We start from the raw sequence: 25,634 nt of genomic DNA on the forward strand, positions 1-25,634 counted from the left end.
TCTTTTGCAACAGCCTTGAGGGATGCTCTTGCAATTCAGACGTTTCACCACGTGGTAGAGCAGTCTCATGGCTTTGCGGCTGGCCGGAGTGAGCGGAGCGCTTTGTGTGGGCTCTTGGGAATAAGCAGTTGAAGCTGTGACTCTTTCCTAAAAGGGAGAATGTCTGTTTCAAGGCCAGACATTGTTTAACATCAGCAGCCTGTCAGTAGCAGGCACTTCTGAGCACGGAGGTATGCAGAAGATGGGGTAGCCCCTGGAATGGATTGGTGCATGGGAGACCGAATCAGGCCAGTGGAGTAACTCCCCGGCTCTGCCTGTACGTTACAGCAGTGGCTACGCTTTCTAAGATCACCTCTGATTTGGCATCCACACTCAGCGACGCTCTTATTTAGATTTGCATACTTGCTGGAGCCTGCAGCCTGGCTAATAGCCATCCAACTGCTGCTATGTCCTCTTACAGTCAAGTCCAGCTACAAAAGTCTGACCCTATCTTTCTTGGGGAGGGGTTACTTCTTTGCTTACTAATGAACTACAGGCGGCTTGCTAAGAATGTCTGGCTTAGTCCAACAATCTAACCCCCACTCCCTTTGTCTTCTGAATACAGGATTGTTAACAGGTCCCTTCATCTTGAATGGTTAGAATACGTGCTAAACTGTGCAACCTTGTAGTTAGCAGTGCCCTTCCCAGCCCATGCACACACGCTTACCCCCCTGTTGTTGGTCCACCAAAAGAGATTACTAGCCTCTGTCTCTCTCCAGTAGCCCGGACTTGCCCCTGCATATGCTAGGTCATTGCACATGCAGCCAAAGAGACAGTGTAAGAGCAGCTACTATGCTTGGGCTGCAGCCATGCCTGTGTATAGTGGAACTCAGGGCTGGGTGTGCCCCTGTGAGCATTCTACAAAGCAAGTGGCATTTGTTTACCCTGGACAGGGGCTTCGCCTTCAGCTGTGGGCTTCCAGGGTGACAGACTCTCAGCCAGTAAATGTCATGGAAGCTGATGAAGTTCCGTAACCCAGGGAAGGTTTAACACTAGATCCCCTGCGCTATAGGGCCAGAGCAGGGAGTGGCTCTCTCACGGCTTCGGGATGGTGATGAGGAAAGAAGGATCCTTCCAGCATCACCCTCCTGCCAAGCCGCCTAACATCTGTGCCACCCCCGGTGATTTCCTGAACCCAGACTGTTCTGTCCATGGTTAGTGCTTGAAACACCCCCAGCCTCTGGAATCCAGGATGTGTGTGAGGGGGGGTGATGTTCTGCCACGGCCCAGCCGCCGCCGAACCTCAGCTTGTTCCAGTCAAAGCAGCCGTATGGGGTTGGTAATGGATGTTTCTGGGCAGGTGTGGTCTACGTTAACCAACACGGTTCTGCTGAGCCCTAGGGATTCAGAATCGCCCAGGCGCCTGAGAGAGGCAACTTGGTCATTGTACGAGCAGCCGTTGGGGCCCCCACTTCCAGTCAGACAAGCTCCTCTCAGCCCACCACCACCGAGGAGCGGAATAGCTTGGGCCTAAGCCTGAGAGCACTTGGACCAGCTGGACTAAGCTCTGCCCTCTGCAGAGAGGCGCATGGGGTGGTTAGTTGAGCAGAGGGCTGGGGCTGGCCAAGGGAAGGGCGTCAGCTGTACGGAGGCCCATGCGATATATCTGTGAGCGAGGGGTGTTTGGACTGTAACACCCCCTCCCCCACTCTCCCTCGGCACCATGGCTCTGGGATCCTGGCGGAGCGGAACAGGCGCCCAACAGCGTGAAAAGCAAATTGAGAAGAGTTCTCCAGTCCTGGCCTGGGGCGATTTCATACCGGCTCCTCCCTGGTCCAGGGACAGTCTCTGCTGGTCCCACCAGGCTTCGTGTAGTTGGCCACGACAGCAGCGCCGCCTGCAGGGGACGGACAGGCCCTTCCCGCGTGGGCGTTAAGAGGCTGGGGATGAGCTGGAGCTGATTTTTTTGGCTAGTTCCATGTCCGACTTGGCAACCAGAAACCGCAGCTTCGTCCCTCCCGAGCGGATGAGCTCCACTGCACTGGGGAGAGCAGACCACAGGACCAGCGAGGTTAATGCCACACCCCCGCGCCCGGTGCTGGCAGGGCCTCTAGTCAGGGTTTGCCTGGCTCTACTATCCTTCTGCTGCATCCCCCACGCTCCCTTTGGGTCGCATGGCCCAGCGAGCGCCAGGCAGGCTCTAGAGACAAGGTCCCAAGCGCCCGGCATGGCGGGTGCAGCTGCTCTGTGTAGCTGCTGTTGATGTTCACTGCAGCCGGGGCTTTACCGTTACTGGTACTTGCCTCCCACGCTGCTCTCGCCTGCTCCAGCGCCCTGGCCGTCAGGTTCTGCCCTCTCCCCTCCCCCCTGCACGCCTGCTGTCCAGCTTGCTTGTGTCTTCGTTCACCTCAGAGAAAGCCAGGAGGCGTGGAAGGGGGTGGGGGCTGTAATTGTCCTCAGGGAGCATAAAGTGAGTGTGGAGCTGGACTGCAGCCAGCTGTCCCCCCCCCCCCACCTCATTGAGGGCCATGTCATGTTCAACACACGGCTGCTACTTGCTCCCATCACAAATTGCTATTCCCCCCCCACCCACACACCCCAGCAGAGCGCCCCAGAAATGCACCCAACGTTCAGCGCTACCACCAGAAGTTATGTCTCCTCTGGAATCCTTGTTCACTGCAGGAGGGCAACACTGGCCCCGGCCCCACAGAGGAACATCACTTCTGACAAACAAGCGTTTCCTGCCAGGCCAAGCTGTTGGCTCACACCTGGGTTTGGAAGGGCCGCGGCAACTGCAGAGGCATTCAGGAGCTGCTGCTCCTTCCAATGGAATGGACCTGGTCCATTCTTCACAGCAGCACCAGCTGGGGGCTTATCTCGACAGGTCAGACCAGCTGGCGTGGTGGTGGACAGGGACGGGACCGTTTAACACGCCTGCCGCTGCTAGCCAGTGAAGGGCGCAGCGATGACTTTCTCCTGTATTGTTTGGGGCCGGGCCAAGTCTCCCTGCTGTTTGGCCACATACTTCACCGCCTGCAAAGCAACCTCCCACCCCCTTTATCTTTTACCTCTGGTAATCTGCTCCGATGAGACTGGCGCCGTTCACAGCCAGGATGCGGTCTCCAATGGAGAGTCTGCCGTCTGCGGCTGCAGGGCTGTCCTGGATAAGGGTCCGGATGTAGATGCCAGGAGAGTTCAAAGGGGTGTGCTGTCAACAATGACCAGCGGTCAGTACCACGGTGGCAGTGGGACTGGCTTTGCATGCAGAACGAGGCCCAGGGCTATGCCACGTGCTGGACCTGACAGCTCTGGGTCGGTCAGGAGGGCATCCTTGATGGCCGTTGGTTGCCAAATCTATTCCGCTCACAACTTAAAAACGCCTGCTCGGCGCAGGCCTACGTGACACTGGGTGCCCTCATCAAAAGCTGCTCAGTGACTCAGTGCCACAGTCTTCTCTTTTTAAGTTGCCGGACGGGGGGTGGGTGGACTGAGGGCCCTGACTTTCAAGAGCCCCAAGCTCCTGAGCGTGAGTCGCTTATGAAAGTGGGACTTGAACATTTCTGAAAATGCATCACGCTGCACGGGTCAGCCGGTGGATGCTTTTTTAACCGCCTGTAGCAGCCAGTGCCCCAGCTCTGGCAAGGCTCCCACTGTTCCTAACGCGGGGAGAGCTGAATCTACGGCTAGGTGTACGCTGTGGAGCTTTTCCGGGATACCGGAGGTCCAAGGAACACGTCTGCTTTTTCAGAACAGTTTCCGAAAAAGTGGACGTGTTCTTTCGGCATCCCCGTATTCCTCACTGTATGTGGAAGAAGGGATGTTCCAAAAGAGGAGGTTTCTTCCAAAATTTGGCCCCGTGTAGATGGGCCAAATTTTGGAAAAGCCTCGTCCGGGGGAAAAAAAAAAAAAAGCTGAAAAGGATATGCAAATTGCCATTCACAATTTGCGTATCTTTTCCCAGTAACACACTGAAGTCTAGACCAGTGTTTCGTGGTACGAGTACCTTTAGGGGTACTCAAGGGAAGTCTGGAGGGTACGTCAACATAAATGAAATTTGGAGAAAACTGAATTTTTGGTTTAAGTTTTACAGCGCTTTATTATTTTTGTACTTTTTACAACCCAAAATGTTATCGTCCACCTGGCTACGATTAAGTTGTTTAAAGAAATGTGTTGCAATAGTAGAAAAAAAATGTGTGTGTCTGAAAACTGTAGGTACTGGCAGTACGTATCATTTTTCTTTTTTTGAAAAAGGGGTACTGTATACAAAAAAGATTGAGAAACACTGGTCTAGACAGTCTACATTAGCAAGGGGCAAGTGCCTATAGGGCAGGAGTCTCGAACTCCTGGCCTGCAGGCACAATCCTGGAGTCCTGGCAGGTGGCGGGGGCAGACTGTTCATTAGTTTCGTCCTGCCATCACAGGAGCTGCAGGGAAGCGGAGTGAGCGCGCCTGCCAAGTGCACTCTGCTTCCCTGTAGCTTCTGCAGCCACAGGCTCCCTCTCGCACCCTCCCTCTCCCCCCTGGTGGGACTCCCAGGCCAGATTGTGCCATCGCTCTGGCCGGAGATGGCTTGCGGGCCAGGAGACCGAGACCCCTGCTCTAGAACGGTTTCCAAGTGCAGATGACTTTGCAAGAGAAAGGACTGAACCGAGTTGTGTGTGTGAACTAGATTGTGTAGTCTGTCCCCATCATCTACCGGGGGAGACGGAGGGTTAGTGACTTCCCCCAGCTGATGCATTCCTGCAGACAGAAGATGCGGAGAACGTGCTCCGGTTCCTTTCTGTGCTCAGTGGGAGGCTAGTGGGCCACCCCAAGAATTTTGCAGCACCAAGAGGCCAAACTTCTCCAGATGCCAGGATAAGCAAGGTTGCTGCAGAGCAAGGAGGAAGAGGTCCTGGCATGATCTGCTACCTATGACCTCCAGGGGGTTCTAGTAGCAGGCTGGGTGGTTCACCCCTGTGCACCCGGGTGGAGCAAGGAGACTGCCAGTCACACTTCCCTTCTCTGTTCTAATAACAGGAGAAGGATAATCATCAAACCAAGGCCCCTCACTCAGGCTATGTCTACACTACCAGTTTTTGCTGGAAGAGGCAATGCAAATGAAGCGCTGATTAGCATATTGTCATGCTTCATTTGCATAATCTATTCCAAGCCGTTTTTGTGCAAAAACAGGCAGTGTAGAGATGTCCGTTTTGTGCAAAAAAACCCCCCTTTTTGCACAAGATCCTTATCTAGGAAATGTCCACACTGCTTGTTTTTGCGCAAAAACCCCTTGCATCAAAATGGCTCGGAATAGATTATGCAAATGAAGCATGACAATATGCTAATCAGCGCTTCATTTGCATTGCCTCTTCCAGCAAAAGCCCTACTGCAGACAAAGCCTCAGTGCATGTGAAATCCAATCAGGCCTGTGGGCAAAGCCTTATTTTCTACTGCTGGGCAAGGTCCCCGTTAGCATCCCATTGCACTAACCCAGATCGCAACCCCAATGCATGAGAGCAGAGACGTTCTTGCGACTTTTTTGCTTGCACTCAAGCAAGCACCTCAGGGAAGGGTTTCCCATCAGCCTAGAAAGGAGACTGGTGGCTGCAGGGTGTCCCCATCTGGTAAACATCAGTCTAGAATGTCCCACCGTGGACATAGGATGGGTGGGCCTGTGAGGGGCAGGATGGCTGGAAAAAGCACTTGGCACGAGAAACCATTTCACGCCTCCGTAACGTCACTTCTGGTGGGACAGGAAAGGCCTTGCTTAGTCTTGCAACCTCCATCCGCAGTGGACTCTAGGATGGTTTTGGGCCTAGGAGATCCCGTCAGTTCTTCACAGGCCCTGGGCCAGCTTTGATATGAGGTAGCACTGAGCTAGGAGGTATCAGAGAGCTGAGTCCTTACTGGGCTCCATCCGAATGATCGTAGCACTTGCATTCCCCACTCCCCGCCAGCGATGAATCCAAGCAACCGCAAAGATGCCTGGGCTAGCAATGGGGCCTACACGCGGCCTTAGCTTTCCAGGTCCATTTGCAGCATCTTGTCATGCATTCCCTCCCGCGAGAGCCCTTTTCTACAGAGGCAGAGCGTACTCACCAGGCCGTCAATCAGTCCCATCCCCAGCCCAATGGGCCCTTTTTCCAGCTCCACCACAAAGACGTAGCAGAAGTCATCCGTGGCTGAGCTGCGGCTGGAGGAAGCGGGCGTGGGGTAGTCGTAGGGCAGCGGAGAACATGCTGGGCCAAAGAGATGGAGTTTCAGGGGACAGAGGAATACTCTGCAGGACCCAACCCAGCCTGTGTTTCCACATGGAGCCTCCCCCTTTCCTGCCCCACCAGCAGCGGAAGCTGCTGAAAGACGCAGTGAATTAACAGGGCTCCCTGGAGTGCTCCGTGCCTGGCAGCAGCTCATCCGTCAGGCGGGGAGTCGCTTTTCTTGGGCTTGGCCAAACTGCTCTTGCCACAGCACTTAACTCAAGGAGTGCAGCAGGCAGAGCAGGTGCTAGGCAGAAGTAGACCAAGCAGTTGCATAGGGCCCTGGGCAACTCCTGGGGGGTCCTCTATTTGTTATTAGTCTGTGTTATGCGGGAGTCCCAAATAATATTCCTGCTTTGGGGCCCCAGTGGGTCAGCACTGGCCCTGGCAGCAGGAGGCAGCTGGGGCCAGACAGTGAAAATGACAGAAAATGCTTCCCACTGAGGGGTTTGGCCTAGAAAGGAGACTGGTGGCTGCAGGGTGTCCCCATCTGGTAAACATTAGTCTAGAACGTCCCACAGTGGCCATAAGATGGGTGGGCCTGTGAGGGGCAGGATGGCTGGAGAAAGCACTTGGGAGCTCTCCCACCAGGCTGGGAAGGGGGCCGAGCCAGGTGGCCTTAAAAAGCCCAAAGGGGCCCCTCCAATGGTGGTGACGTGTCGCCCTCATGCTGATTCTGGGAGAAGGTTTTAGTTCAGCGATGGGCAACCCAGGCGTGTGAGTGGGGCGTGTGAGGGGCCCTCCTCCATCTCAGTGGGCTGCAAGATTGTCATGGCCAAGCTGGGCTCCCAGGCTAGGGCAGTTTCGCTACCTGCGCCTGCGTACCCAGAATTTGCAGGGTGTGCTGACTGCCCTGGAGCAGCGCTGGGACTGGCCCAAAGGGTGCGCATGGCTCTCACCGTCAATTTTGTGGGCAATCAGCCCGCCCCTCCCTTCCCGTGCCTTTGCTTTGAGTGTGTCACGTTAGCAATATCAGCAGGGACAAAACCTACCCAGACAGAACCCAGCAGAGTCTGCGCATGGGTACCTTCAGGGGTGGTGGCTTTGGTGCCATTGGCTCCGTCCTTCCTGACGTCCAGGTTGGCTTTCCCGTAGCTGGTGCTCTGTAGGGCTTCTGGGCTCCCCGGGTCGAAGTTCAGCGGCGTGTTGGGAGGAGTCAGTAAGCAGGAGGCATCCACGCTGGCCTTGGAGAAGTGGTTTTTGCCCAGGCTGCTGTGCAGGTGCAGATGCTGGTGTTTCTCTGGGCGCTGCGTCTCACTGGCGTAGCAGTCTCTGGGGGACCTGCTCCTGTCCGTGGGGAGCGTAGGGTTCCCTTCAGCCTCAGCACAGCTTCCTGGGCGCCTGTGATTCACCTGGCCAAAGGAATTGCCCAGGGCTGGCAAGGGGCGGGTGTTCTCGGTCAGCTCGGGGGCATTTTGGCTGGTCGGCACTTCTTTCTTTAAAGGGAGACAAACACTGAGCATTAGCCTGGCTCTCTGGTATCTGACCTCCACTGGGGGAGATGGCCTAGTAGTGCCATTTCTGTATCTCCAGCACAGGTGGCAAGTCCGCAGGGCCTTTCCCCAAAAGAGCTTGCACACTGGGCTAACGCTGCAGCATGACCCCTCCTGGGGGCCGAGGCAGTGCTGTTAGCCCCTCGGCATGAGAAAGCAGAGCCCAGCGATGGGAAGGGACTTGTCCAGGGCCAAGGGAGGATGCCGTGGTAGAGACAGCCAGAGACTCTGGAGTTTCTCCTGGCCTGATCACAGCCCTCGGCCCACTGGTAAATGCAGCTTTTCTAACGTTGCCCTACCGTGCGGGAGGCCCTATTCAGGAAGGTGCCTCGCCCCAGCATCTGCCCACAGGTGCAGATTTACACCTGGATTCTTCTCGGTACACCCATGGGTCCCAAAGCTTTAGCAATCAGGGGCTTGTCTCTGTGGGCAATTTACCACCATCATAACGCTGGTAGAAGGCTCCATGCAGACATCTGCCAGCCCCTAGGAGCTACACTGGAAAGAGGCTCTCTGGAAAGGGTTTCCCATAGGGCATTACTAACACTAGGGGCTGTGTCTACACTGGCGCGATCTTACGCCAAAGCGGCTGCTCTTGCGCAAAAACATGCTGCCTGTCTACACTGGCCATGTGTTCTTGTGCAAGTAAACTGACGTTCTGCTGTATGAAATCAGGGCTTCTTGCGCCAGAACTCTGGCGCTCCAGCTCAGGAATAAGCCCTTTTGCGCAACTGTTCTTGCGCAAGAGGCCAGTGTGGACAGGCAACATGAATTTCTTGTGCAAGAAAGCCCTATGGCTAAAATGGCCGTCAGAGCTTTCTTGCGCAAGAGAGCATCTACAGTGGCGTGAATGCTCTTGCGCAAAAGCACATGCCAGTGTAGACGCTCTCTTCTGGAAGAGTTATTGCGCAAGAAGCTGCCAGTGTAGACATAGCCTAGCAGTATAATTATACCAGTATGTCTCCCTGTGGAGACATGCCTGAGATTCACCCCTTGGCTGTGTCTAGACTGGCCAGTTTTTCCAGAAAATCAGCCGCTTTTCTGGAAAAACTTGCCAGCTGTCTACACTGGCCGCTTGAATTTCCGCAAAAGCACTGACGATCTCATGTAAGATTGTCAGTGTTCTTGCAGAAATACTATGCTGCTCCCATTTGGGCAAAGTCCTTTTGCGCAAAAGGGCCAGTGTAGACAGCTCAGATTTGTTTTCCGCAAAAAAGCCCCGATCGCGAAAATGGCTATCGGGGCTTTTTTGCGGAAAAGCACGTCTAGATTGGCACGGATGCTTTTCCGCAAAAAGTGCTTTTGCGGAAAAGCGTCCGTGCTAATCTAGACGCTCTGTTCCGAAAATGCTTTTAACGGAAAACTTTTCCGTTAAAAGCATTTCCAGAAAATCATGCCAGTCTAGACGTAGCCCTTGTGTCCCAGCACAGACCAGAGAGATCCCATGTCTATAGGAGGGCAGGGGTGGGGAATCCCTTTCCTTTCCCAGCTCCCAACCTGCAGCTCTTCTCTCCGTTTTTGCAGGCGGTGGTACCCCATGTGTTGTTAGCAGCCTGGCTTCCCCTAGCAACAGAAGAAGGCCTCTCCCGGCTGAGACAGGGGCCATCATGTTACCAGGCAGGGCCCCCACCCCCACCCCCACCCCGTGCTCACGTTGCCTAGATGCTCCCTTTTGGTGCTGCCTTAGCCCTCCACCAGGCCGTACTGCCCCATCTCCGCCCGCTCCAACAGCCCGCTGCTTCCAAGGGCGGCAGTGGCGGGATGGCCGTGGAGACAAGGGCAAGGGGGAGGAGCTAGCTGGGCTCACAGGGCCTGGGACTGCGCAGGCAGAGCCAGGGGAAGCTGAAGGGGACGCTGTCGCCTGGGGAAGATTCCATGTCACTCTCCAGCGGCGTGGAGTCCCGCAGGGGAGGGGTGGCAGTAACACTGAGCCCTGACGGCACTTCACAGCCATCACCTAATTACCTGGAACCCCACCAGTGCCTGTGTGTGGGCAGCAGAACAGGGCAGGCTGCTTACACCCCTTGAGGGGAGGGGCCTGCTCCAGACCCCACCGTCACCCCCTACGTAGGGTTACCAGATGGGTTTCAAAAAAATACCGGACCCGTGATCTCAGATGGGATGGGGGGGTGGGGGACCAGCTGGGGGGGAGCGGGGCTGGCCAGGAGGGGGTTGTGGGAGAGCAGAGCTGGCTAGGGGAGATGGGGGTGGAGAAGGGAACCAGCCGGCAGGAAGCAGGGCTGGCCGGGAGGGGGTTGGGGGGAGCAGGTCTGGCTGGAGGGAACCGGCCAGCGGGGAGCGGGGCTGGCCTGGGAGCAAGCAGATCTTGGGGTGCTGCCTATCCCATGCATGGTCCTGGCAGGGCGCACAGTTGAGTCCGGCCCCAGGGATTCCATCCCGCCCCCTTCCCCACCCCTGCCCCTGCCCTTGCCCCCACCCCCCCCTCCTCTCTACTGCATAGTTGCATGCTGCCTGGCTGGTAGACATGCTCATGCAGCGTGAGCGCATCTACCAGCCAGGCGGTGCGCAACTACGTACTGATACTCATAATAATAAAACTTACTTAATTAGAAAATACCGAACATTTCTATGTCCAGTATTTTCTCAATTTGTTTCCTGGACAGAAAGTTCAAATACCGGACTGTCTGGTTCAAAACCGGACACCTGGCAACCCTACCCGTACGGCCCACTTCTACCCAGACCTGCAGACAGGGCGTAAGGGGGTGGGGAGGACCAAGAGCGGAGGGCAAGGCCACATTGCAAAATGGCATCTCCCTCCGCCGCCTCGCGAACAAGATTGTGGAAACAAGCCAGTCCTTTCTCCACACCTCCCTGCCCCCTCCAGACCCGGGGATCAGCGGCTAATCCCCCAGGGCAGCCTGCGGGCCCCTCTCCTCAGAGCTAGACGCTCAGTAGGGCTTCCCGGCCCACAAGGCGGCAGCGACTGCTCCAGTCAGCTCTGAGACTGCTGCAAAGCCAAAGGTTCACAGCCCTTGGGGTCTGGGTGACCCCGCTGGTTTGGCTGACACGATCACAGGGCCAGCCTGGGTCTGCAGCAGCGGGGGGTTGTGGTTAGAGGATCCCAGCTATATGCAGCAATGCAGGCTTCCTCCAGGGGCTCATCCTGCAAAGAGAGGGTCTCCCCCACTTCTGTGCCGATGAGCCTCCAGGCGTGGAATTCAGTAGGGTAGCAGAGTACTCTACAGTACGATTCCCTGCAGGTCCAGCAATGGGGGAATGGGAGAAACTGCAATTCTGCAGGGACTGGGAGAAACCGCCAGGCTAATGTATGGCATCCCACAGGAGAGAATCAGAGAGAATTCACCTGACCGATGGGCCCTGGCATCTTCTGGCTGAGTCACCAGTGGTTGCATCTTGTCTAGTGCCTGCTTCTAACGCTTCCACCCTGTGGAGACTCTGTCACAGGCTCAGAGAAGTTTAAGCCCCAGGTAGTGGCAGAAGACGTGGCAATGTCAGCCACTGCCCAGGGACCGTACAAGGTTCGTGCTGGCTTGGCTCAGGTACTGCCAGGCATGATGGGGCTTAGAATACGGGACGTGTGAATCAGTAACTCCTGGCTAATGGGATCAATGCGGAGGGAGCAGCTGGGAGCTGTGTGGATCAAAGGAGAGGAGGCAGCAGGGGGCAGGGTGGTCCAGCAGGGATGCAGGCTCCCCCGGGACTCAAAGGTGATGGGGAGATGGTGGCAGGTCTGTGCAGGATGGCCGAGGGATCTCTGATGTCCCTGCAAGGGGGTTAGCAGGAGCAACGCTCTCCCTGGGCCTGCCAGTGCTACCTTCAGGGCCTCCGGCTCCGGCAGGTCACTGGCGTGGGGGCTTTTGCTCCGCAGACTCCACAGGAAGTGGCGCACGTACAGGAGATGCCGGTACACGTTCTCGTCCAGCGTCTCCACCTCCAAGTCCACCTTAAATCCTCCGCTCGGCAGCACGATGGGCGGGTGGTTATCGAAGGACTCCAGCACCTCCTCTGCCAAACACAGAGGGACGCTGAGGTGGGTAGGGGACTCACCTGAGCCGCCGCCATTGCTCTTGGCCAAGCCCTGCAAGCCAAGTGTGTGCATGGGGCCCAATCCCAGCATCCTCTAGGTCACAACTGGCTCCCCTGTGCCAGTGAGCCAGGGCGCTAGGCAACGCCTTCACTCGGCTTAGCTCCGTGATCCGTTTCCACCCGCTTCCCCGTGTCCTGTTTGTCTCCCTTCTCTGCGGCCCCCACGGTCACGATTCTGGGCCAAGGGGAGCAGGGGGAAGTGCTGAGACTGCAGCTCCTCTCGTGTCACTCCCAGTATGTGTGGGGGGTGGGGGATCAGTCTAATGGAGGAAGGATGAGCTAGTGGTTAGGGGGCCGACCTGGGACTTCAGAGAGCGGCTTCAATGCCTCCTCCCCCCCCCCCCCCCATTTGCCTCTGGGAGAGACAGCGTCATGCCGCCCCTGGCCTGTACAAAGAGGGTGAGTACTGCCAAAGCGTTACAGACTGGGAGGTGCTCAGCTATATGGCGGGGGAGGAGGGGATATAAATACCACAGATCAGGGGTCTCACACTCCTGGCCGGAGCGATTGGGCAAGGTAGACCGGACTCTGAGGGGGACCTGTCCGTTACTGGACACCCCCCCAAGGCCCTCCCCTTCCTGCCTTTGCCTCACCCTCTCCCCCCATGGCATCGCGTCCCCAGAGCATGTGGCTTTGGGGATCACCGGGGATGGGGTGGCTGGCACTGCAGAGACAGCAGTGGCATCCCCCCCATAGCTCATGGCTGCAGGAGCCGTGGGGGAAGCAGAGCACACTGGGCAGGCACACTTGCTCCACTGCACCCCACTTCCCCGTGGCAGCGGAAGCTGTGGGAAGTGCAGGGGGGCACAACTGCTGCCATCACACAGTGCCAGGCCCCCCCGGTGATCCAGGAAGCCGTGCGCTCAGGGTACCATGGGGGGAAGGGGCGGGGTGATGACGGGAAGGGGTGGGTCTTGGGGGACAGTAATGGACGGCCCGTCCTCCACAAAGTCCCAGGCCAGACTGTGCAATTGCTCCATCTGGGACTGGCCCCCAGGCCGGGAGTTTGACCGATACTGGCATTGCTAGCACAGCGTGCAGCCACCATTCAGACAGCCGGTGAGTCTCCTGTCCTCTGTACCACAACAGTCGTTGGGGACGACTCTGATTGCTCCATGCTGTCAGCCCCCCCCCCCAACCCCCAGCCTGCACGGAAGTGCATGGGAGGGGCTCCAACCGGATTCAGGCCATTCCTTGTACAGGCTGACACTGCAGCCCCCGCTCCGGCGGCGTGTCTAGGTGGAGCAGCACACGTGGGACATGCCCCCTGACTCCCGTCAGCCCCGGCTCAGCCGTCAGCCCCGGCTCAGCCGTCAGCCCCAACCCCCTTTGCTTCTGGGCATTTTGAGGAGACGCTCGTGCTACAGGCCGCAGAGGTCCCATCGTCACGCAGGAACCTCTGCCAGGCCCAGGAGATCCCACGCCCAATGAAAACACGCCCGGGGACCAGCCCAGCTCAGGACAACCAACCTGTACTGGCAGGGCTGAGAGAGACGCTTATTGGGCTGGGTCCTAGTGCAGGTTTCACAGGCCGTCAGCCATGCGGGGGAGACAGGACACTACCTGATCACCTGCCCAGATCCCCCGCCGGGTGCAACGCAGCCTGCTCTCCCAGCACCGGCGCTGTGCACTCACCTGTCCTGAAGGCTGCAGGGACGTCATCCTGCCAGGGCTGCCAGGCCACGACACCCCCCACGTCGGACGCTGCCTGGTACTGGGTCAGGACATGATGGAGCTGTGCGGGGCTCAGGGCGGGGAACTCGGCCCTCAGCAGTGGCCAGGTCATCTGAGCAAAGAAAGAGAGCGCCAGGCTGGAGGCCTCACAATAGTGCCCAGAGAGCAAGGTGGGGAGAGACGCTGGTTTATCAGTGGGAATGAGTTTAGCATGGCTCTTCAACAAGGGAGCCGCCCTGAAGCGGCCTGGCGAGTGAAGGGACAGCTGCCGCTCTGAGGCAGGGCACCGCTGCGTTCAGCCCTGTGTTTGCTTCATGCTACTTCTGACATGTGAGCCGCTCACCACGCCCAGGCCAGGATGTAAAGACCCAGAAAGCCTGAAACGCTGCCTGCGCCCACCGGTCAGCCTCGTGCTGCTGCTCCCTGCCAAAATGGGGGCAGAGCTTGGTGGAGAGGCTCTGTCCCCAAGGCTTGGCTTTGAAACAAGGTGTCCCTGGAAAATAGCCTTGTGGGCAAATCCATCCCGCAACTCGGCCCCTTACTCCACATGTTCCCCACTGGCTGTCCCAGCTCTGCAAGCAGAGCCAGTGCGCATGGGCATGCACGATGGGGCAACTGAGCCGTTCCCTGCCTGCAGCTTGCAAAGGTGCCCCCCGGAGGCACCGTTCGGGAGGCCGCGTTGGAAAGCCTGGCCCAGCGCGAGAGCGACACCGTGTTTGGCGGGAAGGCTCAAATTCCCCCAGCAGCACACAAAACAGATCCGAGTCTCTCAGCTCCTGGAGGGACCCTGCCTTCCACTCCGACCTCAGGGAGCTCCCGCCGTGGCCCAGTGTCGGGGACATGCCATCGACACCCTCTGCTCTGACGAGCAGGCCTTTGATGTCCCATGATGCTGCCTACGAAAGAGACTCTGCTCCTTCTGGCTCCCTGCCTTGGGGAGAGGACCCCTCAGTTAGCGGGGGGAGCGCAGGCTCGGGGAGCCCCATCCAGTAAGTGGCCTCCCAACCAATCCCCATGAACTCACAAGTGCTCCCCTGCCACTTGCAGGAGCACGGGCCCAGACCCCCCACTTGAGTCCCATTGAACCTCGAGGACCTGGGCCCCAAAGGCCATCGACACCTGGCCCAGGAAGCCCAGGCACATCTCACCTGCACCAGCTGGGAGCTCGGCATGGCCAGCAGGTGAGCCACGCTGGAGAGCCTGCTGAAGAACTGCTCGGCCAGGTGCCCGAAGCCCGCGCCCCGCACCCATTCCAGGAGCAGCCGCAGGCTGGCGTGGATCTTCACGCCTTTCGACCACTGGAAGCAGCCCAAGGCGGAGCCTGTGGACAAGGCGGGGGAGAGAAGATGAACAACCGCACTGGGGGGGGGGGGGTTAACCTGCCTTGCACCAGCCCCACTGCAGTACAGACAGCACCAGGGTGCAGAAGGCAGGTGCCAAACCACTCCCAGAACAGGCACAGCACGTAGGCTGTTCGGGTCAGACGGCTCTGTCCTGCCTCCAGCACGCTCAGCCTATGCCCTTGGCTGGCAGAGAGCAGCCCCTCCCCGACCAGAGCCTGCAAGTAGGGTGCTGCAGCGCCCAACCTTGCCTAGAAGCTCAGGCTTGCCCTGCGCCGACAGCACGTGCCGGGCACAGCAAAACGCCAGCCCTGAGAAGTGAGGTTCTGCCTGCTCCGTGTGGACACCAGAGAGAGAGCCCAGGGCCTCCTGCATAAGCCCCTGAGCCAAAACGCCCTGGCGCCCCCACAGTGTCGTACAAGGTGCTGTCTGCCAGTCTTCTCCCAAGAGGTGGCTGCATTTCAGTCGTGTCGTGAGTGTGGTTTCTGAAGCAGCTGGGTGCGTGACGGGGGCTGTGCAGAGAGCACATTGCAGATGGGTGCGGATTCGTGTTTGGCAGGCTGAGCAAAACCTGGTGCTGCGGTGACGGGAAGAAACACTTTTTTCAAATTATGATGTAAATCAACTTCTCGTCACCGGCAGCCACGGCCTTCCCCAGCCCCCGGATCTCTGCTGGGCCGCCAGGAGGCTCTCTCAGAGCTCGTTTTGTCCGTGGGGTGGCTCTGACTCCACCTCCGTGTGCCTCCGGCTCCAGAAACCAATTCGCCTGCTTTGGCTGTGCAAGGCAGGCAGCTTTCCAGAAAGCCCTTGTCCTCTTCCCCCGTGCAGTGCAGGCCTGGGGAAATCTCTGTGTCATCCGCCAGCTAATGCCTGGCCTGAGCTTGCCACCAGCTGGACCCCTCATCTCCCCAGACCCTCCTTAGCTGCACCCGGGTAAAGCCAGGCCAGAGAACTGGGGCAGCCGAAATGGCAGCTGTGGACCCTGCGAGAGATGCCGGGTGGCAGGGCTCAGACCCAGGCTCTCACGAGCCAGCGCCAGGTTCGTCTGCCTGGCTCCCATGATGGGGCATGGGGTGGCCCAGCATTTCCCTTGCCCCCGGGATCTGGGAGCCTAGGGCCAGGCCCACTCCGAGAGCCCACAGGCAGAGCATGGCTCTCAACGTGGCCCAGGCGAGGGGCCGGCAGGATTTCACACTCTGATCTGCTCTAATCAGCTCCCACGTGCAGGAAATCGACTCCAGAGACAGATATTTGCAAGCTAATGCTGTCCGCAATAGGCAGCGAGCAAGCCTTGGCCTGGGGCCCATGGAAGTGGGGAGGAGTGTGTGTGTGGGGGGGAGGGAAGCAGCCTCTCCGGTTAAAAGGAAGAAACAACAGTGGTTGGGGCTGCTCCAGCACCCACGGCCCCCACACTAAGAGCTACTGAACCCCCCCCCCTCCACTGCGATCCAGAATCTGAGCCTCTCCTCACAACTCTACCCACCCACCCGATGGGAGCCCTGCCGGTTGGGAGGAAGTTGGTTCTGGGTGTAGAGCCCATCTCTGCTCTAGGTGTTGGGCCTGGGCCTGTACCAGAGTGTCCATTGCCACTTTGCCATGGACTTCACTCAGAGCAGGATGGGGCCCATGCTCATTAAACCAGGCGGAAGCCAGGACATAGCAGAGGGCTCTAGTTTGTTAGCCCTGGGGCTAATTTAACCTCATCCAGGTCCTAATTCCCTGTCATCCCCCTGGACCTTGTGCCTTACACTGCAGTGACTGCATGGCTACAGCCCCCACTTCCTGGACACAAAACTAACTGCTCCTCCTGCCATCCCAACGGACGTATGGAAAACGTCACTCTGGCGGACAGACCTCAGGCTTGGGGATAACCCTTCAATGTTCCCCCTCGAAATGTTCTCCAGGCTTCCTGACATGCCGCACATGAACCACACTCCAGGGTATGTCTACACTGCAGTGTTTTTCCAGAAAAACAATAGATACATCCACATTGCTATTACGGTCTTTCGACAGAAAGTCGAAAGAACCAAGGGGTTTTCTGATGGCAGCAAACCTCTTTCTACGCATTCCAAAAAAGCTTTTTTGGAAAAAGGCGTGTGCGGACGCGGAAGAGAGTGTTTTTTCAAAAGAAGAGGCCTCCAGGAGAAAGCACAGATGCCCTGGTGGCCACTCAGTACACAGTAATCACATTGATTGGACGCTATCTTTTGAAAAAGCAGATTGCTTTTTTGTTGTGCTTTTGCTGTGTAGACGCTCTCTTTCGAAAGAAGTTTTTCCAGAAGATCTCTTCCAGAAAAGCTTCTTCCAAAAGAAGCCTGCAGTCTAGATGTAGCCTCTGTGTCATGCTCGCTGTTCTCATGATGCAGCAAGAACACAAATTCCTGGGCAACTCAGGCCACAGAACTCCACCAAAATAATTCATAGTGCCTTGGTTTTAAAATTGTCACTGGTGAGGAATCCACCACTACCCATGGTAAGTCGTTCCAATGATTAGTTACCTTCACTGTCAAAGAATTGCACCTTCAAATGTCTAGTCAGAATGTGTCTTGCTTCACCTGATGGATCACCTTTCTCTGCTAGATGGAAGACCCCATTATTAAATATTTGTTTCTGGGGTGGACCCTTAGGGTATGTCTACATTAGCTCGTTAATTCGAGGTAGGTAGGTAGGTAAATCAGGCAACCGGAGTTGGAAATGAAGCCCGGGATTTAAATATCCCGGGCTTTTATTTCCATGTTCCCGTCCGGTTGCCATTTTGAAATTTCACTAGCCTGAACTAACTGCCGCACAGCTACACACAGGAGTGAAACGTTAATTCGAACTAAGTCCTTAGTACTCCTCATGGAGTAACTGTTACTCCTCATGTTACTCCTCATGGAAGAGTAACAGTTAAGTCGAACTAAGAACTTAGTTCAAATTAACGTTTCACTGCTGCGTGTAGCCGCGCAGCAGTTAGTTCGGGCTAGTGAAATTTCAAAATGGCGACCGGATGGGAACATGCAAAAAAAAGCCTGGGATATTTAAATCCTGGGCTTCATTTGCAACTCCGGTCGCCTGATTTGCCTACCTAGCTCGAATTAACGAGCTAGTGTAGACATACCCTTATAGCCTGTGATCAAGTCACCCCTTTTAACCTTCTCTGTGTCAAGCCAAGTAGATTGAGTTCCTTGAGTCCATCACTGTCAGGCAGGTTTTCTAATCCTTCGATCATTCTAGTGGCTTTTTTCTCTGATCTATCTCCAATTTATCAATATTCTTCTTGAAGGGTGGGCACCAGAACTGGATACAATATTCTAACAGCAGTTGTACCAGTGCCCAATTCAGAAGTAAATTACTTCTACTCAAGATTTTTCTGTTGATACATTTCACAATCCCATTAGCCTTTTGGCCAAAGTGTTTCAGTGAGAGCTCGTGTTCCGCTGATTGTTTACCCCAACCCCCTAATCTTTTTCAGAATCACTGTTTCCTGGAAGTATTGCCAATATCCTTTGTTCCAAGACATGTACATTTACATTGATGCCGTTTACCAAGCAATCCAGATCACTCTGTGTTGGTGACCTGTCCTCCTTGTTATTTACTACTGCCTCAATTTCTGTGCCAGCTATAACCCTTATAGGGGAAGTAGGATTTCTTCCAGGTGATTGATAAAAATGTTAAACAGCTTAAGGCCCAGAACAGATCCTGTAGGATCCCTGTGAAAACAGACTCCATGAATGATGGTTCCCTGTTTCCAGTTATGTTTTGGGACCAATCAGTTAGCCAGGTTTTTTAGCTGTTTGATGTGTGCCAAGGTAGTTTTATATTCTTGTTATTTTGGGGTCACTATGGAGTGCTCTTGCCTTGGCCCACCTCAGAGAGGCTTGATGTTATTATCTGTGTTGTGGTAACATCGGGGGCTAGAATCCTAGGACTTGTCTTCAGTACACAGTGGATGACCACTGCAGCAATCAATACACCGGTGATCGATTTAGTAGACACGATAAATCAACCTCTGAGTGTTTTCCTATCGACTCCAGTACTCCTCCAGGACAAGAAGAGTAGTTAAAGTTGATGGGAGAACTGCCCCCACTAATCTTACCACAAGGAAGACACCGTGGTAAGTACGTCTACTTCAGATGCATCATTTAGATTGATGTGGGAGGGGGACATAGTGTAGATCAGGGATTTCAAATTCTGGGTCTCAGCTTGTAGGGGCAAGTGTCCCGGTTTGCACCACTTCTCATAGCTCCCATTTGCTGAGAATGGCAATCCACAGCCAACAGGAACTGTGATTATGGCAATCCACAGCCAACAGGAGCTGAGTGGGAAATAAGGTTAATTCTTTAAGCATCCCAACTCATATCGTATAAACTGCAATACTCTGGGCGGTAAAGCCATGAAGCTGGAGTTTATACAGGTATCACATGTGCTGTAGCCCAACTGGGATTCGGAGGTAATTAGGATTAATTAATGAGCAGATTTGCACCACAATGAAGAAGCAGAGTGCAGCGTTTGATAATGCACAGTAATCAGGCACACACCACCCGTACCTGTGGAGGTGCAGTTAAACAAAGTATCTCACAGCCAGCTAGTGGCTTGCCCTTAGAAGCCGCAACCCAAAGTTTGAAAACCTTATTGCCTTAGACCAGGCATTAGAAACCATCCTAGGCACTGCTCCCAGCAATTTACAGTCTGCTGGGGTTTGGTTGCAAGTCCAGTCCAATACCGGAGGGGACAGTTTTCTGTCTGCTGTTCCGATATGTCCGAGAGTCGATGAGGGCAGCGGCTCTCGGGAAATCCCCATCGTTCAAGCTGGCAAAAAAATGCCTCAACGTTGGGTAATGAGCAGACTGTGCTGAGTTCAATGGGACTTAGCTCCGGGTTTCGCAGAATAGCTCTAGGCACGCTGGCCTGCTTACAGCATGCGCCACAGTGTGTTAGTGAGTCAGGGGCAAATGGAGGAATCCACTCTCCAGAACAGTCAAGCCTGGCGCCTTCTGAAGTGACTTTATATTTGAAACAACAACCACAAAGCCCTAAATCTAGAGGCCGCTGTCGCTCCGCACAGTGGCTGGGCCAGCGAAGGGACAGAGAGCGAGCAGGAAAGCCCATGCTGGAACGCAAAGTTTCCTTTCCTCTTTTTGTTCTTGCTTAGTGGACCATCGGCCACAGCGGAGGGAGCAGGGCTGAGAGTGCCTGCTGCTCACAACAGAGGCTCTGTTTGGAAATGCGGCGGAGCTGCGCAGGAAAGGGACAGAGGGCTGAGTGGGAAAATTAGGTTAATTCTTTAAGCATCCCAACTTCTATTAACTCATATGGTATGAGCTGCAATACACCGGGTGGTGAAGCCATGTGGCTGGAGTTTATACAGGTATCACGTGCTGTAGCCCAACTGGGATTCTGAGGTAATTAGGATTAATTAATGAGCAGATTTGCACCTCAATGAAGAAGCAGAGTGCAGCGTTTGATAATGCACAGTAATCAGGCAGTGCTGGGGAACAAACTCCACCATCCTCCCCTTGGCATCAAAATGGCAGACGTTTTATGGGCCCTTGCGCCAGAGATGAGAGGGGTGGCACGTTACTTGGGCGGGGGAGCTAAGAGGGGCTGAACACTTTTCCAGGAGTAACGCATGACCCTGAACACACAAGGCATTAATGGGGGTAAGGGAGCATTATCGATAACAGCAGCAGACTGGGGCGTGCTAGTGAGAGTAAAGCACAGTCAAGCCAAGGGAGCAGAAGCTAAAACTGGTGCTAAGCTGTTATCTCAGCCAATCATCCGCCTAGAGAGCAGAGAGCACAGGCTGCCATCATGGAGTCCATCGGCGCAAGGGAGTAAAGTCACAAAGACCTCAGCGGCTGGACTCGATTGTGGGTGTATCTGAGCCCTGCCCAGACTCTAGCTCCCATAAGTTTCATTGCTACTAGCCTGGCCAATGCCTGTGCTCTCTCTCTCTCTCTCTTCCCCACCCCCAAATCTTGGGGCAGAAGCAGAGCTCAGAATGATTGCAAGTGACACTTATTCCTACTCACCGCTCTGATGGCACCGGTTAACAAGGGACACAGTGCCTTAAGTTCTAAAGCATCCTTATCCCCGGAAGGAAACACATTGGCTGCTTTGCTGTCCGTATCCGTCTGGGCGTCCCTCCCTGGCAGTGGGGCCATACTGATGAACTACGCACCGGCTCAATAGCCTACTACAAATTTAGGGACCAGAGTAGCAAGACACCTTTGCAGAATGCCGAATTCCAGGTGTGTCCAAGCCCCTCAAATCTTAAAACATCCCAATGGAGGCTGTAAAATCTCTCCCCACGTGTGGCCAATTCCCATCCCCTAGTCTAGCTGGCTTCAATACTGGGGCATTTGAGGTCTGTTCGCTTTGGTTAATGAATACACACAAAGTATTCAAGGGCAGTCTGGGAGAAGGCCTGCCCCTCCCACGAATGTCTCACACACCTTTGTCCATGAGCTGGTTGAAGAGCAGCGTGTTGGAGAAGAAGAAGAGGTAGGCAAACATCTGGGAGGCTATTTCAGGGTGCACTTCGTACTGGTGGAGAAGGTCTAGAGCAGCCTGGTAGATCAACACGATTCTGCGTATTTCTTCAGGCAGCTGGGGCGATGCCCGCCAACCTTCCTGACCCTCGCTCTGGAAGGGGTTACACTCCAGGAGGGCAGGCAGAGATACGTACAGAGACTGGACAGGGAAAAGATAAGACAGAAACACAGCCATGATTCAAGGCGCTGGAGATTTACTGTGGGGAGCAATTCTGCACTGGCCAGTGACTGAAACAGGTCTTCAGAATTGCTTGTTTCCGTGATCCTATAATCAGTTCAAACCTTGCTATTCTCAAACAAAGAAGGGTATATTTCTTGGCCCCCTCCTGGATTAACCCCTTCTGATCTGCAAGCCTGCTCAGCCCTGTCTATAAGCACTAATACAACACCCGACAAGGGTCTCTGTCAGGAGAAACACATAGAATGTCAGATACAAAGTACTGTAGCTATTAAGTAAAATAAATATGCCAGTTCTATGCACCCACTTGGGTAACTAAAGATCTATTACACATGCTGTCATGATTATGAGGGTTAGCCAGCAGCCTGGGGATTAAGGGGTTAACTACACCTAGCCAGGTGGAGTGGCCAATAGGAATGTAGGTGGGACTTTCAAACTGGGACAAAGAAATTGGTCTCTCTGGGCGAGTCCTCTGCAGCTACAGAGAGGGACAAACATGTCTCTCTCTCCAAGAAACAATTCTTCACTTTCTGAAAGTAGGGTAAAGTTTAGATAGTTTTGTTAGGTTTTATTGTTTTAAGTGTGGGGAATGGGACCTGATATCTGGCACTGCTTAAGAGATGTTTGGCTTTTTTTTAACTAAGTTCTAGCCTATGGTGGAATTCCTCCATGGCTGTGTCTAAACTGGCCAGTTTTTCCGGAAAATCAGCTGCTTTTCCGGAAAAACTTGCCAGCTGTCTACACTGGCCACTTGAATTTCCGCAAAAGCACTGACTTCCTACTGTAAGAAATCAGTGCTTCTTGTGGAAATACTATGCTGCTCCCGTTCAGGCAAAAGTCCTTTTGCGCAAAACTTTTGCACAAAAGGGCCAGTGTAGATAGCTCAGATTTGTTTTCCACAAAAAAGCCCCGATCGCGAAAATGGCGATCGGGGCTTTTTTGAAGAAAAGTGCATCTAGATTGGCCCGGACACTTTTCCGCAAAAAGTGCTTTTGCGGAAAAGCGTCCGTGCCAATCTAGACGGTCTGTTCCGAAAATGCTTTTAACGGAAAACTTTTCCATTAAAAGCATTTCCGGAAAATCATGCCAGTCTAGACGTAGCCCATGAGTATATTTTGTTACCTTCCTGTCTAATCATTAAGCTTGCAATAGGAATATTTTTGTAACAATAAAAGTTTTCTCTTTTCTTTTAATTAACCTGGCATTGGTTAATTGTTTGCCCTGATTTTTATTCTAGGGATGAGATTTCCCAAGTGATCTTTCCCCTAATCTCGTTATTAATATTTGGGTGGTGGCAGCAGAAGTTTTATTCCCAAAATCTAGGGTTTTAAGATTTTGGGGGAAGTTTTATACCAAAGCCTAGTAGATAAGGTTTTGGGGTACACTTGCTGGCCCCCACTTCTGCATTTATTATGCCAGAGTGGAGAAGGAGCCATGACACATGCTATGAAAAAAAAGGCACAAGACAAAAGAAGTATCCAATTAGAGACTCTTTCCTTTATGCAAATCAGGAAGATTGAAAAGCAGTGTCCAATCAGAGCTTTTGCTAAGTATGTACATGCGAGAGGATGAACGTCAACCAATCAGAGAGAGGGAGAGGCAGGGAGCATAATGGGACAATCTTTCCACAGAGGTGGGAGGAAAAGGGCTACAAATAGAATCAAGAAGAAAAATAGTCCATGTCCCAGTGGGAGGCCACATCTGTAATCACCAGACCTGGCAGAGGGAGCTGGCAGAAAGGCAGCGTCATCGGGCAAGTCTAACTTCTCTTTCAATGGAAACAAGTCCCCGCCTTGCAGACACAAGCAGCCTTTCTCTGTGCCCACACTGCACACACTGTTACGTGCACCTTAATGAGCCCTTGCAATAAAGTTTCCCTCAAGAGGCCTAATGGAGAGAGGCCAGAAGGCATATTTCCATCATGTGCATGAATCAGTTCATTATACTCATTATACTGTACAGTAAATCGCAAACCAGCTGAGGACGGTTGGACGAGCTATTCCCATCTACTCTTTCTGCTGATATGTGGCTTACTCATTTCCTCCTAGCTGCCTACATCCTGGTCTGTTGCTTCCGAGTCCAAAGCCGTGCAGAGAAATGTTCCGTCATAATGGAACACTCTCCTCAGCTGTGACCATCATTGATCCAAAGGAAAATGAATCCCAACGTTACAAGGAGTGAGGGAGAACAAAGATGGGTCATGATACTGATGGTGCAGCCTTAGCTAAGCCATTCACCACTGGGAACACTGCAGTGAGCAAATGCCTGCTTAGGAAACAATGCTACTGTTCATCCTTCAGGGACATCTCCGACTGATGCCTGCCAAGGTGCCTGATGTGCCCTTGCTGCAAATCACCTGCCAGGGTGATCATACTAAAACTCACCCAGTTTGCTGTCTAGATTCAGTGTAGCATCTTTTAAAGATCATGAGGTGCTTACACGCTATGGTAACGGGGGAGAGGGGGAACACATATTAGTAAATAGCATTCGAGCAGCTGGCAATCCTTAATGGATTTTATCCTCACACCCCACCTGAGAGGTGAGTATGTAGCCTCCCCATTTTACAGGGTACATCAAAAGACTAGTCTAAGGTCAGGCTGCAAGGCTACAGCTGAGCTGTGACTTTCACCTACACCCCTGAGTGCCAGTCTCCTGCTCTATGTCTAGACTGCAAGTTCATAGGGGAAAAGTCTCTCTCGGACTACATGTGTGTGCCATGCCTGGCCCAGTGGGGTCTGGATTCTGGCTGAGTGCTCTTGGAGCTGGTGTAAGAGAAGAAAACAACAGCTCAACAACTGGGGCAAGTGAAGGGCCGCTCAAAATCATCTATGTGTTTTTTTAAAAAGCAACCAGTTTGATCATTTCTGACCCCTCAAAAAGTCACATCTGACCTTGAGATTTACTCTCCAGAGACTAAGGAAAGCCAGAGAAAGTCAAATTCCCTGGTGCCTGCCTTTCTAGTACTGCATCCTTGAGATCGGAGATTCTTAATACAGAGGAGGCTTGAAGAAACCAGTGTATGTGCTAGAACTCAGCAGTAAGAAGAACCTGCTGTCCCAGAGAGGATGGAGAGGGACGTGCTCAGCTGACAGACTCTCCCCCGCCCCCGCTTTGATTCCCAGTGAGATACCATCAGCATAAAGCTCCTCCTCTCCCTTGGCTCGGGCCCTCTGGATTAGGCTATGCATTAGTGGGAATGAGAGGGAGGACTCGGGGTGCACGTACCTTGGAGATATAGTAGACACACTGCTGAAAAGTATACATAATCACTTCCTCTAGGACCGTCATGGCTTCCTCGCTGGCTGTGATGGTTGAGGAGAACAGAGACTCCTTAGAACCTAAAGGACAAAGACAGCAATGGAACGCATCAGAGCACAGGGCTCCAAACCAGACTACCGGGTCTGTAATTTAGTAGAATAGTCCCTCTGCGAGTCCACTGGTGCTGCTGTATTTCATTATGCAAAGTCCACTGACCGGTGTCGAACTGTCCTGGGGGGCTGGTGGTTCCTGTGTGGGACTGGGCGCCAGAATTTTAGGATTCTGTTCCTAACTCTTCCACCGAGCAAATCGCAGCTTCTTTGTGCCTCAGCACAAAAAGGGGGGTAGTTATCCTCTGTGCTTTCTCAGGAAGGAGACGATCCCTAATTTAGCGATAGTGGTAAAATGCATTCGGTTGCTGGGTGGAAAGCGCTATACAATATACAGAGCTCTTGATTAACAGCATGTGGCGGTAACTATTCCCGACTGGGAGGCGTAACTTACACGGCTGTCTCCTGATGTCTCCCAACAGTGAGGACTATTTCGGAGACCTGGAGAGACGCTTGCAGGGAGGAGGACGGATGCCTGAATTATTTCCTACAGACACTCCCAAATGGAAAAAAATCAGGTCGCAGATGCCTGCTTGGGACATTCACAAGTATGCACAACTTGCACTACTCTACCTGGCCACTTGGTGTCCCCATTGCACTAGTGAAATTAAAGCTGAAGGAACATGGGTCTGGCTTGACTTTAAGAAGCTGGCAGCTCAAGAGGGCTCTTTTAGGACAGAGGTTCAGAACGAGACGCCTTTCCCATCTGAAGCCATTTGAATGCCCAAGGAGACAGCGCTCCTGTTCCCTTGCATGGGC

At 54.1% G+C, this 25,634-nt stretch overlaps 1 protein-coding gene across 5 annotated transcripts in view; it reads right to left on the reverse strand.

The window, feature by feature from the left end:
• Window positions 1-870: 870 nt before the first annotated feature.
• The window catches only part of RADIL (Rap associating with DIL domain), a 102,270-nt gene continuing 77,506 nt past the window's right edge, over window positions 871-25,634 (reverse strand). For all 5 annotated transcript variants that reach the window (XM_075899648.2, XM_075899645.2, XM_089769295.1 and 2 more), the window contains 9 exons: window positions 24,733-24,845; window positions 21,231-21,468; window positions 14,602-14,774; window positions 13,415-13,565; window positions 11,508-11,698; window positions 7,246-7,654; window positions 6,061-6,200; window positions 3,048-3,187; window positions 871-2,020 (listed from right to left, as the gene is read on the reverse strand). In XM_075899648.2, the coding sequence (XP_075755763.2) occupies window positions 1,912-2,020; window positions 3,048-3,187; window positions 6,061-6,200; window positions 7,246-7,654; window positions 11,508-11,698; window positions 13,415-13,565; window positions 14,602-14,774; window positions 21,231-21,468; window positions 24,733-24,845 (1,664 nt within the window). In that variant the 3' untranslated portion in view covers window positions 871-1,911. The remainder of the gene's footprint in view (window positions 2,021-3,047; window positions 3,188-6,060; window positions 6,201-7,245; window positions 7,655-11,507; window positions 11,699-13,414; window positions 13,566-14,601; window positions 14,775-21,230; window positions 21,469-24,732; window positions 24,846-25,634) is intronic.

This window comes from Pelodiscus sinensis, chromosome 15, assembly GCF_052426305.1.
Source record: "Pelodiscus sinensis isolate ZL-2025 chromosome 15, ASM5242630v1, whole genome shotgun sequence".
NCBI classification, from domain to species: domain Eukaryota; kingdom Metazoa; phylum Chordata; order Testudines; family Trionychidae; genus Pelodiscus; species Pelodiscus sinensis.